Raw genomic sequence first — 12,745 nt, forward strand, 5'->3', positions numbered from 1 at the left:
CTATTCCATGATTCTATGATTTGCGAATCTCAGACACTCTCCACTTCTTCCTCCTTCTAGATCTCTGGAGACGCTTGGAGAAACCGATCCTGAAAGTCATCAGTTGATGATGCTGCCAGTGGACAGCGGATGAACACTGACTGGAGAGCATAAATGTGGATCTTTTGTCTTGGGAATGTACAGGCTTGTAATGTCTTGGGACATGCCTGTTAGTCCTGCCTCATATCAACCAGGTGAGGCTTGTAGATAGAGGAGCATGACTGGGACATGAGCCCCAGTGGTGTCCAGGTGGGGCAGGGTTCACACAGTTTCTAGAGTAAAAGAGACAGCTCAGCTGTCCACGTAGTAAGTTCAGTATAGAACAAACTTGGGAGCTGGGTTCCTAAGTAGTGGTTTGTCTATCTAGGCTGCTTTTGCTAGATACATACTATTATGAGGGTGTTAATGCATATTTCCCATCTTTGCTACTGTGAAATCTTTTAGAGGGGCATATAGTTATGGGCAGATGCTTCCTCAGGCTGTAGTTGCTCTTTGTTTAGGAATTCCTCCACTGTTCACATAAAAGTAAACGAAGGAGCTGTGTGTTGCTGTTGGGCTCCTATTGAGCTGCAAATTTGTGTTGTGTGCCCACACACCAGCCTCTTGCAAGACTGTATGTGAGAATATTTGCAAAGCACTTCCCCTTCAGTGAGGAGTTAGGTTCTAGAGAAGCACGTGTTGTCAGCCTATGGAGCCCTCAGGAATGGGATGCTGCCTTTCAAGCAGAGATCTGGGGAGACCTGCAGTGCATCAAGTGCATCCACAACATCTTAGGATGCTGTGGTCCAGCTGTGTTGTGAATCCAGCCTGCTGCTGGAGAAACTGCAGTCCTGGATGCTGTCCCTGTGTGTAGTACTGGCCTGCAAAGAAGAGGCAGGGGAAAGGTGAAATGGTTTTGAGTGTAAAGGGGAGGTAAGGTGAAAGTGATGACTGTAATGGTGAGAGATGTCCAGAGATCCCTGGTCTGAGGTAAGGATCTTGTTCTGTGGTCTGCTGGTAGAGCAGAGATAGATATGAATTTAAAGAGCAGCTGGAAAATAAGCTTGTTGATGCTACTAGAGGTACCTCAAGGCCTTTATGAAAGTTTATTCTTCCTGTTCCTTTCCCTGTGACTATTGTAACACGTTTTCTGTTTCTCCTTCTAATTTAGCGAATGTGTACAGCAACAGTAGGCGAGGATTCTGTGGCCTAATGGATGTAGGAGATCAGACAAGATGAGCTGAACAGTCTCTTCTGGCCTTGAAAGCCTGTGACTCTCTCATTTGTTTTCTCCTCTCTTTTCTTTCCCAAGGCAAGGATCACTTTTCCCCCAAAGCTGACGTGGCTGTTGATGAGATGACCAGAGGCACAGTCCTTGTGGCACAGGTACATAGGAGCTGTCAGGAAAAGTCTTGTAACTGATTGTGCTGCTGCTGTGACCCTCTCTGCCCCCTTCCCAATCCTGCATGCATGGAAACAGACAACAAAGCCAGAGCTTGTAAGTCTGGCTGCTGGGCAGGGTCGTGTTGAAAAATTGTGGCGCTGAGAACTTCCTTGTGGAGCACCAGTCACCACTCAGGATGGTGTGGCTGGAAAGGGAGGAGTATTCCCTCTTGTTCCTGATGTGGACAGAGAGGAAGGGCACCGGAGCGAGTCTACAGAGCGCAACTGGCCTGTTGTCCAGCAGACCGAATATTCATAGAATCCTAGAGTGGTTTGGGTTGGAAGGGACCTTCAAGATCATTCTGTTCAAACCTCCCGGGTCTGCACTGCTCTGCCAGTCTCAACTGTTTTTGCAACACTGACAGCCAGTCACAGCCTGTCTGACGGACAGTCTGTCTGTGACTGGCAGACAGTCACTGGCTTCTGGCAGGCAGAGGGAGAAGTGAGGCTTCTGGCAGCATCCCAGGGTCTTCCTCCTGGTGGCAGGAGCTACCTTTCCTCCAGCATGCTGTAGGACAGAGTATCTGCTAGGCAGTGAATGATGCTGGCCTTGCATCCTCCATGGCTCACACCAGAACTGCTGCCCACTCATGTTTCTCTGTTTCCAGATCGCAAATTATGACAGTGCAAACAGGTCTGTCATTGATTGAGCTGTGAAACTCGATGGGTGAGGAGGTGCGTGTTGGCATATGTATTTTTTCATCACTGTTAGAGTTTATGATTATACAGGCTTTTTATTGATGTTTAGGAACTTGCTGATGTTTCTTGCTAGTGGTTTGTTCACCTTTGTACCTTCTGTGTTCTGTCACCTTCCTTTAGGTGGTGTCCATCAACAGGACTCTGGTGGCAAGAGGGCTTGCTCACTGGCTTTACTACTAGCCGTGCAATTGTCAACCCTTGATAACTCTTCCTGCAAAGAAAAATGAAAGAAGAAATTGTTTTCTGCACTGTTACAATTCTGTTTGGTAACATCTTGCAAGAAGACTCCTTTACACTCAAGTGCGGAGTCTTGTGGTCCATTGAAATATGCCAACTGTTACCATTCCACTTGAAACACACCCGTCATCTTGGTGAAAGGTGGGGTATTAAAATCCATAATGACAGATACTGTGGCTTTATAGGAGAAAATCCTCCCTGGCTTCTACTCCGAACTTGAATGGAAAAACCCTTAAAACATTAGGGTTCACTTGAAGCTAGCAAATGCCCCCGAAAATGTGGTTGCATTTTGTTCAGGATGTATAATGCCCTGTGAACTTCGCATCTGCTTTTTCCTAGAAGTTACATTGCTTGTCCTTTTTCAATAGGCTCTGCCTATGAAATTAATCATAGAATCATAGAATCAATCAGGTTGGAAATGACTTTTAAGATCATCAAGACCAACCATTACCCCATGTCCTGGGTTCAGATGGTTATTTTTCTCCTTCTTACTAGGTGTGCAGTGCTGTGATTTTGGCTTTAGTCTGAGAATAATGCTGATAACATACCAATGTTTTAGTTGCTGCTAAGTAATGCAGCAAATTTTCAGTCTCTTATGCTCTGCCAGTGAGGAGGGGCACAAGAAGCCAGGAGGGAGAAGAGACAAGACACCTGACCCAAACTAGCCAAAGGGGTATTCCATACCACAGCATATCATGCCCAGTATATAAACTGGGGGGAGTTACCCGGAAGGGACCCGATCGCCGCTCAGGTCAGGTTGGGTATCAGTCGGCGGGTGGTGAGCAATTGTATTGTGCATCTCTTGTGTTTATTGTTTTTTCCCCTTCCCTTTTTAGTTTTATATTCTCTCCCCTTGTTATTTCCCTTATCATTATTATTATTAGTAGCAGTAGTTTTGTATTATACTTTAGTTACTGGACTGTTCTTATCTCAACCTCTCGGGTTTAAATTCTTTCGATTCTCCCCCATGTCACTGGCTTCTGTTTGGCCACTGTTGTGCTTCGAGCTGATGATTCCAGAGAATTGTTGAGCATGGATGTTTTATACTACTACTGTTATACTAACTGAGCTGGGAATCCACACGAGGTATCAGAATAGGAAGCAGGTGCTCCGCAAGGGCAAATGCTGGATATTTGGGTATCAAAAGAAAGGTCACAAATTCCCATTTTGATAGTCAGTTTGTGGCTTTTTGATGCAGTTAAGAGTTACAGCTCGGGCTGATCTGGATGCTGGCAGCTGAGGGGACGATGTGCTTGGCTGCAAGGTACTTAAATAAGGAGCCTTGTCCTGCAGCCCACCAGCCCCCAAGCACTGGGAACAGCCTGCAGAGAGGAAAGGGAGTGATTTACCCTACCCTAAGAGTTTGTTACTGCCTTCAGTAATGTACCTTAACAGGGTGAGTTATTGTACTAGGTACAAAAAATTTCCATTTCAGTTCCAGAGATCAGGCTGAGGTGGTTGAAAAAATATGAAGCAGACTGTTTCCAAATAAAGCTAATGAAAATGTGAAATAACAAACAGATAACAAATAGATTTTTTTAATAGAAAACATTTAATAATACATTGTTAGGAATAATGACACTCTCACAAACAAATTCTGTGTGTGCAAGATGGAGGTTTTTCCCATTAGCTGAGTGAGGAGCTAATTTGACATACAACCAAGTCCTTGTACAAAGCAATGAGTCTGTGAATAGTTCTTAATAAATTAATAGTAGGAATGAAGAATCTAGCAGAAATTAAATAAATTATCATAATTTTCTCTCTTGTATAGAAACTACACAATAAATACATTTATAAATACCATGGAAATCACAAAAAATAAATAAATACCAAACTGACCGTCTTACAGAGTTCATAGGCTAGATTTTCCACGTGAGAAATCCCAGCTCCTAGTACAAGGCTGCCTGTGGTTCAGGAACCTGTTGTTGACACAACATACTTGCGCACTCCAGGGGAGCAGAAGGAAGGATCAGTTTGCTGGTGTTTTAGCAAAATAGTGTAAATAAGCTGTGCTGTAAGTGCAGTGCACTTCCCCAGGTGTGTTTGGCTGAAGTGGTTGCCAAGGGTCCTTCATTTCCTTTATCAAACCACTTTTCCTATTCAAGCATCTTCAGTGTCAATGTACAGGCAACACCGCCCATTCCAAAAGGCTTTCTTAAATAGATGCAGTGAAATCAATCAATCAATCAATCAATCAATCAATCAATCCACAGGAAGCAGAGTAACACTGATGGAGGAGGTGGCAGATGGCACACTGTTCAAAAGATGCTTTTCCCAAATGCTTCTGTCAAGGGAGGAGTGGGAGCAGTTCCCAGACTTGTTTGTCCTGATGTTTCTTAGAGTGGCGAGTCAGAGTTGAGTTGAGCCCTAGTAAGAGGTGAGGGAAGAGAACCATTTAAAAGAAGGTTCAAGGATAGTTATCATTGCTTAGCATTGAACAAGCATTTAAGGATGAGTGGTCTGTTTGCCACTCTATTGGCTATCCTAGGCATGGAAACAAGAAAGGTGATGTCTCAAAAGCAGTTACTGAAGTCCTAGTGTGTGCATATCTGGTGTCCAGCTAGGGAATTTCTGCTGCGTGAGTTTCTGCATTTTCTTGCATCAAGAAACTCATTAACTCAGAAATACGATTTATTAACATATGCTACTGTAAGTAAGGAAAAGATGCATTTTTTTAAAGCCTCATTTTTCAACAGGAGCCAAACATTTCTGAGTTCCTTTCCTTCCAGACCAAATTGCTGGTACTCAAATGTTTAGTAGTGACATATCGGCTTGAACAAGGACCTTGCAGCAGTCAGACTCTAGACTAATTCTGAGACTAATTCTTTAATTAATCAGCAAGTTTCCTTGGTTTTTTATATCTGATGAAGAGAAAATGGAAAGTATCACTATAAAGTTCTACAGATTGGCTTTTTGGAGAGGTTTAGCACTCAGCTGCCCAAATGAAAAGGGAATGGGACTTACTTGGCCAAAATTGCCTTTACAATTATCTGTACCCAGGGAGCAGTGGGCTCCAAGCACACCTCTCTGCCATCCTTCAGAGTCGCTCTGCAAAAGAAAGATTAAAGAGAAGTCAGGAAACTACTGCATGGATCAGTTTTACTCACAGAGTGTAATACAAGGGCATTTGTAAATGAGTATGAATTCATCCCAGCTGCTCTAGGTTAGACTTGGCCATTTTGGTTTATGTTTTCCACAACAGAGGAAACTAAAACCACCCAGGAGCTGTGTGAGTCTGTGCCTGCTCTCAAAGCAGCCACACATTCCCCATATCTTCCTCAATATATATGGGTATTTGGTTTGAATTGGTTTACATTAGTAAGTGACTGAAGCCTCCAGCACTGAGAAGATGCTTCAGCAGTACAAGGATTTCAACCTTTCAGTCCTTCCTCCATGCTATTCAAGACCAGATTAATTTCATTTCTTTCCCTATGTCTGCTTGTGGGAACTTTATTTTTCACTCTGAGACTGACCTAAACTGTTTTCCCAGGAGTTTTGTCTGCTTAATAAATAAATGTAGCATTTAAAGGGCATTATTATCTCATGTATTAAGATCCGCCCAGTCCTTGAATTAATGTTTTACCCTCAGAAATATTTAATATGTCCAATGACAGATAAATAATTATCAGTTCAGGAATACCTACGGTCATAGAGACGATGAAGAACATGGTGTATTACTTAAAACTGCCTCTCTCAAAAGAATAACCAAATCTGACCTTATTATGTCATGGTCATGAAGTCTGAAAGCCCCAGTGGCAGGGGGAAGGTGAAAAAGAGGAAGGATCTTGCAGAGCTACTTACATGACTTCAACGTTCTTGCAGTGGGGGCCGCTCTGTGTCAGCTTCACATCTTGAATGGACTTAGGAGGGATGAACTTGGAATGAGTGGCTATGCACTGGCACCGGAGCTCAGTTCCCATCCTGGCCAGGGTCCTACCTGTGAGCAGGAAAGGAAGGACATGGTTGGAGAGGTGGTCCTACCCATTGCTGGGTCAGACATAAAGCTCGACTTCTTTGGTTTATCCACATTCTCAGTTAAAATACTGTATTTGTCGAAGCTGCCTAAATCAGTCCTTATGGAATAAAGATGAGTTGCTTGTTTCAGATGAGCTGATGCCCAAGTACATTGAAAACTAAATCAACACATCTTTTTGAAGTAAACCACATGGTTTGTGTTTTCTTGTACTGGTCACACTGTATGGTTAGTTGCATCATTTCGACATCTGGATTGACAAACTGGCGACTACACAGAAGACAAAGCCCTTGAGGTTTTCATTATTGGAGGCTTGTCCATGCTTCTGTGTTAATATTTACTCTCTGTTTCCAGTAATATATATTACTTGCTCGAGGCAGTATGATCATTAATTAACAAATATGAGATCATAAGCTGTTCTTTATGTGGGAAGGAAGAGAAACATTCAGACACTTAAGAAGGAGATCCTTAAGGAGAAGGAGACACAGAGTGTCTCACTGTGAACACTTGGAGTGAAACATAGAAGCAAGGCAAATTCAAGTTGCATCCTTAAGGTTTTTCCTACAAGATGTCAGTAACTCGTCAGCACAAGGGCTATGTGAAACAAACCTTCAGACTGAAGAGGAATTGCTGCAAATCTCCCAAAAGAAACTTCCCAAAAACAATGCAAAGCTACCTCAGTGCAAGGAAAAGCATCTCGGAGATGCCTACACAAGTACTATAGTCCTCAGGAGGGATTCACTCACCCTGAGACGCAGCCACGGAGATCAGGCAGAGAGCCAGGACAGCCACGAGTTTGGCATTCATGGTTGGACAGGAGCTGCTGCTGGACGGGTTCTGCGGAGCAGTGAGCTCTTCTATCCTGAAGGATTGCTGATGCCTCTCAGGGTGACCCATGTAGCTTATATAGGGCTTTGTGCCATGCACCTCTGCTGGGCTAGCAGCAGAGAGGATTGCGTTAGAGGAATTTCCCAGATGCAGTACAAATGAGTCACATGACTGTTGTGAAACTGCTTCCCAGATGACGACAAATTATTCTGCCAAAATGATATAATGTATTAATTTATCAAAATATGTAAATAATAGCCATGCATTCCTATGTCTGGTGTTGGCTTTTGGAAATACTGTGCTTTTTCTCATGCATACCCTGATTGAGTAATACAGCTTTGTGATGACTTCAGTTACATTTATGTTATAACTTTTTATTACAGGGTAATAACTCTTCTTTGTAGGGTTGCCAGGTCTATACTTGAAATACTGAATTTCTCATCTCCATTTCTGGTGATAGCTTCCACTTATCCAATCTTAAGCCACTGGAGTGGAAATGGAGCAGTGCTGAAATCACTAAAAAGATTTTTCACTGGGCTTAGGATTTTACCTTGGCATTATTTTTATATCAACGATTCTAATTCCTTGCTCTTTTTTTGACGTTCAAGGGGCATTTCACAAAGTCAGTTCATCTGTGCTACTATCTGTTCAGGAAACGAACTGAGGCTGCAGTCTTCAAAGCTTCCTGGGGGAAGCAGATAGTAAATTCTGAGCAGTTTTGAGAACCCTGCCTGCATTTGTCATGTCACACATATTAATGAATGATGAACAGAGGAAGCTTTGCATGCAGACTAAATAACATGACCTGCAGAACTGCAATTGCTTTTGTTTGCTTTGTAAGTCTAGGTACTTTTAATGAGCCTTTTCTGTCATCTTTTTCAGTGACCATAACCATTGCTCTTAGCAAAGGGAAATAACATGAAGCATTACGGCACTGCTGGAGATATTTCTGCTCAAGAGCCTTGTTGCATGAACACCGGCTGTTTACTTGCTGGAGCTGGTACAGATACTGCCTTGTGAGGGAGACAATTTCAGTGAAAGACTTGGGATTAAATCATAGAATCACAGAGTGGTTTGGGTTGGAAGGGACCTTAAAGCTCATCCAGTTCCAAGCCCCTGCCACAGGCAGGGACACTTTCCACTAGAGCAGGTTGCTCCAAGCCCCGTCCAGCCTGGCCTTGAACACTGCCAGGGATGGGGCAGCCACAGCTTCTCTGGGCAACCTGTGCCAAGGCCTCACCACCCTCACAGGGAAGAAATGCTGATCTGTTGTTCAAACAAAGATTTGGGGTTTTAACCCATCTCAGTAGAAGCCATTCTGTTTCAGTGCTGTGAAAACATTGTCCTTTTGACCGTGATGTTTTTTGCTGCTTGTTATCTCCAACCTCAAAGCTTCATGTTTCTGTGATCTGTGGATTTATAGAGGTGTTTCTCCCCAACTCTGGGGAGCTCATAAAAGCTCAATTATCTTTAGCATGTACAGCATTAGACGTTATTTATAGTAATACTTTAATAGTTTGCCCATGATTTATTGGGGTTTACTGTGTACCATTTGTCATAAACTTACTTGATAAAAGGAAAATTGTGATGAAAATTCATCTGTTTGCCAGCACTGTGTCAGCTGGCCCAAGGGAAGACACCACCAAGTTTGTCTCTCCTACCTCTTACTGATTCCGGTTCTGGCTCCTGATGGTGCTCCTCCTTAGCTGTGTGTCTCAGAGAGCTTTACTGAGAAGTACATGTATTCTCTGAAGGTGTGCCAAGGAGAGGATTTTACCAGGTATTGAAGGTTGTGTTTTATTGTTCATGTTGTGTATGTCATGTTAAATTCACAGGATGGTTTCACTGAAGTCAAGCTGTAAATGTTGGAGCTTTAACCAGTTTACCTGGAACATGGTTTTGCTGATTCTTTTCCTGCGGGTTCTCTGTTTCTCTCTGTGTCTCCACAGATGTATGCACACACATAGAGCAATTAAAATTGTATTAGGGATCCCACTTTTCTTTGTTACTATTTGCAGCTTTGTTATCTAATTTTGGAGTGTGACAAAATGTCATTAATGTCTGAGGCAAAAAACCAGAAAATTCCCCCTCAAATCCCCAAGGAAAACCGATTGCTTGTCCTCCTAACCACTAGGCTCAGCTATTTCCTGAGTGTGGCAGTAACAGATCTGCAGAAATCCCCAGATCAAAAGGGAAGCCAAAAGCCTACTCCACCTCTATCATTAACCCTGCCCCTAAGCTAAGAGTGTCTGTCTCTAAGAACAGGATGTTTCTAATGAAATAAAAATCCACCATGTTGGCTGAGAGCTAAAGCATCTCCTCTCCCTCCACTTTTTCTCTGATATGACACAGCTCCATTGGGACTATGTGAAGCGGGTGTAATAGAGACGGTAGAGGCATTAAAATGTGAGACATGAGATTGAGCCCAAAGGCCAGGCACTCCTAACCTGGATTCCTGGGAATGCCCAAGTTCTCCCTCCACCCCTTCCACTCTTTGCCCGGGATCTCACCCCAGCCCGTGCCTATGAGAATTCCAACTCCATTACCTGATTTTGGCAGTGTGAGTTTTCCCATCAACCAGCAGAGATGACTTGTGCAAAAGGAATTGCTGCTCCTTTTGCCGGGTAAGTCACTGAGTGAGCTGATACCGCCGCAAGCAGATACCTTCCATGGCTAACCCCATTAAAAGCACGCTGGTAACCAACAAAACAACAGTTAGGCAATAGTCCAATAACTGAAAGACAGCTGAAAAGGGAAGTAAATACTTCCCTTGACTGTGTTTGAAGGCAGGGTATAGGATGTGTTCTCATGCTGCAGGAGGGAAACTAGAGGTTTTTCTTTTTCCTGATTCGTGGCCCTGTCTAATGAACACAAAAGTCAATCTTTTGGGATCTTGTAAAGGATCATTTAGAGTCTTTGTACGCAGCAAAGGACACCCAAACACAGGGGTCAGAGTGAGGGGGATTCATGTGTGCTCCAGTGACCAGGATCATCAGAGAGGTGGGGGAAGAGCTGGGCTCTAGCCCCATTTTGGTTTCAGCCACCTAGGTCCAGAGGAATGCTCCAGCCTGTGGGCTGTTTAAGTTTCTCTCTGCAAGAAAAGTAAGACTTTGTCTTGGTTTAGACAAATGCAAACCTCTCATCTGAGAAGCTGTGCACACAAGACCCCAGCAGTCCAGGACACAAAGTTTTTGCTGGAACGAGGGTTCAGCCCATGCAAGGTGAACTCTGCCAACTCCTGTCTCCTGGGTGTTCTCTCTGCCAGCCGCTCTTGTTCCCCAGGGGAAAAAAAAACCTGCTCTGTCTTCTGAAACCACCTCCTGTTCCCCATAGAGGGCTTGGCATTTTCCTGCCATTCCTCTCGACCTGCCAAGAGCCAAAGGGTAAATATTGGGGCTGGGAAATAATCCCTTGAATTGCTCAGGAACTGGGCGCAGTGCTGTGCAAACACTTGTGAGGCACGGCAAGGGGAGAAGAAGGGCTCCTAAACATCTGCCTTTGCCTTGCTCTATGAGGAAGTGATAGCGTAGAAAGGAGAAAAAGCTTAGGTCAAAGGAGAAAAAGCTTAGGTCAGCTTGTGATTTTCTGTTAAATGAAGTGTCTAAATACAGATGGCGATGTGCCCTCAGCCAGATCATGGCTTCCCTGAGCCCCTCTGGAATCACAGAACAGCAGTACAGCTTCATAGTTGACTTGTCTTTTAACTGACGTGTTTATAAATACAACAGTATAAGTATATATTCATATGACTTCATATTTATTTATGATATGTGTTTCATTTCATATTCACGTCCTCTGCATGAAAATTGTCAATTCTGTATGTAGCTTTCAGTTAAAAAAATTGTTGTGGGTTAAATGAAATGCTGCATTTGATCCAATTCAATATCAAAAGTCGCTGACAATATTAATATAATGTATCGAGCAATAGTAGAAAATGATACATTAATATTCACTATAATACTAACATAAAAAGTTAGCAAATATTAACAAATATTCATATTAAAAATAAACTGGATAGACTTGGTATTAACAGAGAAGATACTAAGTCCAACCAGGGAGTTGTTAGGGATGGCAGCTGGAGTTCTTGCTCATTGTTTTAGTTGCGTTTTCCTGTCCTGAGCTTGGCAGGAAGCATTTTCTGGCTGTGGCAGCAAGGTATGGAAGTGGTGGGAGAGAACTCATGGGAAGTTTTGAGAAGTTCATACCAGGAACTTCTGATTAAACTAGAAGTGGTCAGCAGACATCATGCACATCATGCATTCACCTCTGCCTCATAAAGTGTCACTTGCTGTAACCTTACTGCCTACTTAAACTCTATGGGGCCATCACGGTCTTTTTCCCTGCAGTCCCCCATTGCCCTGACCACTCACCTCTGGGCTGGTAATTGCTGCTAGAATCTCCATTTAGAACTTCCTATCCTCAGAAACTAGATTTATATTGCCAGGCATAAACCACATGTAGCAAACCATGATGGGAAGACACCTTTAACATCCTTTTTGACTAGGGAAAGAAATTAATAATGACTGCAATAGGAATTAATGCATTAAAATAATGTTTAGTGATGAATGCTCCATCCCTGGCAGTGTTCAAGGCAAGGTTGGACAGAGCCTTGGGCAACCTGGTCTAGTGTGAGGTGTCCCTGCCCATGGTAGGGGATTGGAACTGGATGATCTTAAGGTCCTTTCCAACCCAAACCATTCTGTGATTCTCTGATTTACCATAATAAATATATAAGCTGCAAAATCCTTTCGCAAAGCAGAAAAATGTGGCCTATTAGAGTATCAGGTAGAACTAACATGAAAGAAATAATATTGCCAAATATTTCCCATTATATTAAAATAATGTCTTCTCTTCAGAACTACGACTTCTAAACTTCTTTTTGTATATATTTACGCATGTGTATCTCTGCCTGCATCTTCCCATCTATAAGTGAAACTACAGCACAACAGATATCACTTCAGAAACAACACAGGTAATTTAGTATCTCTAATTTTAGATGCTCTCTTCTTAGAACCATTGATGAGACATAGTGAAGCACCTCATAGGCGGTAATTTAGGTGTCAGACCATGCTTGCTTGCAGCTGTGCTGCAGGTACATCCAGTCAAAGACTGCTTGGCTAAAGTAACTAATAAAGACACTTCATTTCCTTCAGTCAGCCACATTTTAATCAGCATTCCCCATGCCAGTAAGTGGCACATCTCATAGATCATTTTACAAATATGTTGCCACAAAAGTTCTTTTCTGGGTATTTTCTGGGTATAGAAAATGAAGCTTTGGTCTCTGTAGAACTCATTGCTGCAGCTGTCAGGAGCAGCTGGTACAGGATCTGTGCCACTTCCTCGATGCTGGTTCTTTCATGGAGAAGTGGCTGTGAATTCACTTCTCTTCTGGCCACCTAGAGGCATCTCACTTTTGAAAGAAAGAGATCTGGTTTGCTTCATCACCTCTTGCATGGAGCATCTGCTCATCTTTGTGGCACTACCTTCAACCTTGCCCAACTCTACTGTGTCTTCTTGAAGATGGGAGCCAGGGGCTGCACAGTGGGT

At 43.1% G+C, this 12,745-nt stretch overlaps 1 protein-coding gene across 1 annotated transcript; it reads right to left on the bottom strand.

The window, feature by feature from the left end:
* Positions 1-3,919: 3,919 nt before the first annotated feature.
* On the bottom strand, positions 3,920-7,324 carry LOC115605011 (interleukin-8-like). The gene is made up of 4 exons (XM_030478759.1): positions 7,117-7,324; positions 6,199-6,334; positions 5,362-5,445; positions 3,920-4,764 (listed from the first exon to the last, which is right to left on the bottom strand). Exons 1-4 carry the CDS (start codon positions 7,265-7,267, stop codon positions 4,734-4,736), a joined length of 402 nt encoding a protein of 133 aa, XP_030334619.1. The 5' UTR covers positions 7,268-7,324; the 3' UTR covers positions 3,920-4,733.
* Positions 7,325-12,745: the final 5,421 nt, after the last annotated feature.

Source organism: Strigops habroptila, chromosome 3 (assembly GCF_004027225.2).
Source record: "Strigops habroptila isolate Jane chromosome 3, bStrHab1.2.pri, whole genome shotgun sequence".
Classification (NCBI taxonomy): Eukaryota; Metazoa; Chordata; class Aves; order Psittaciformes; family Psittacidae; genus Strigops; species Strigops habroptila.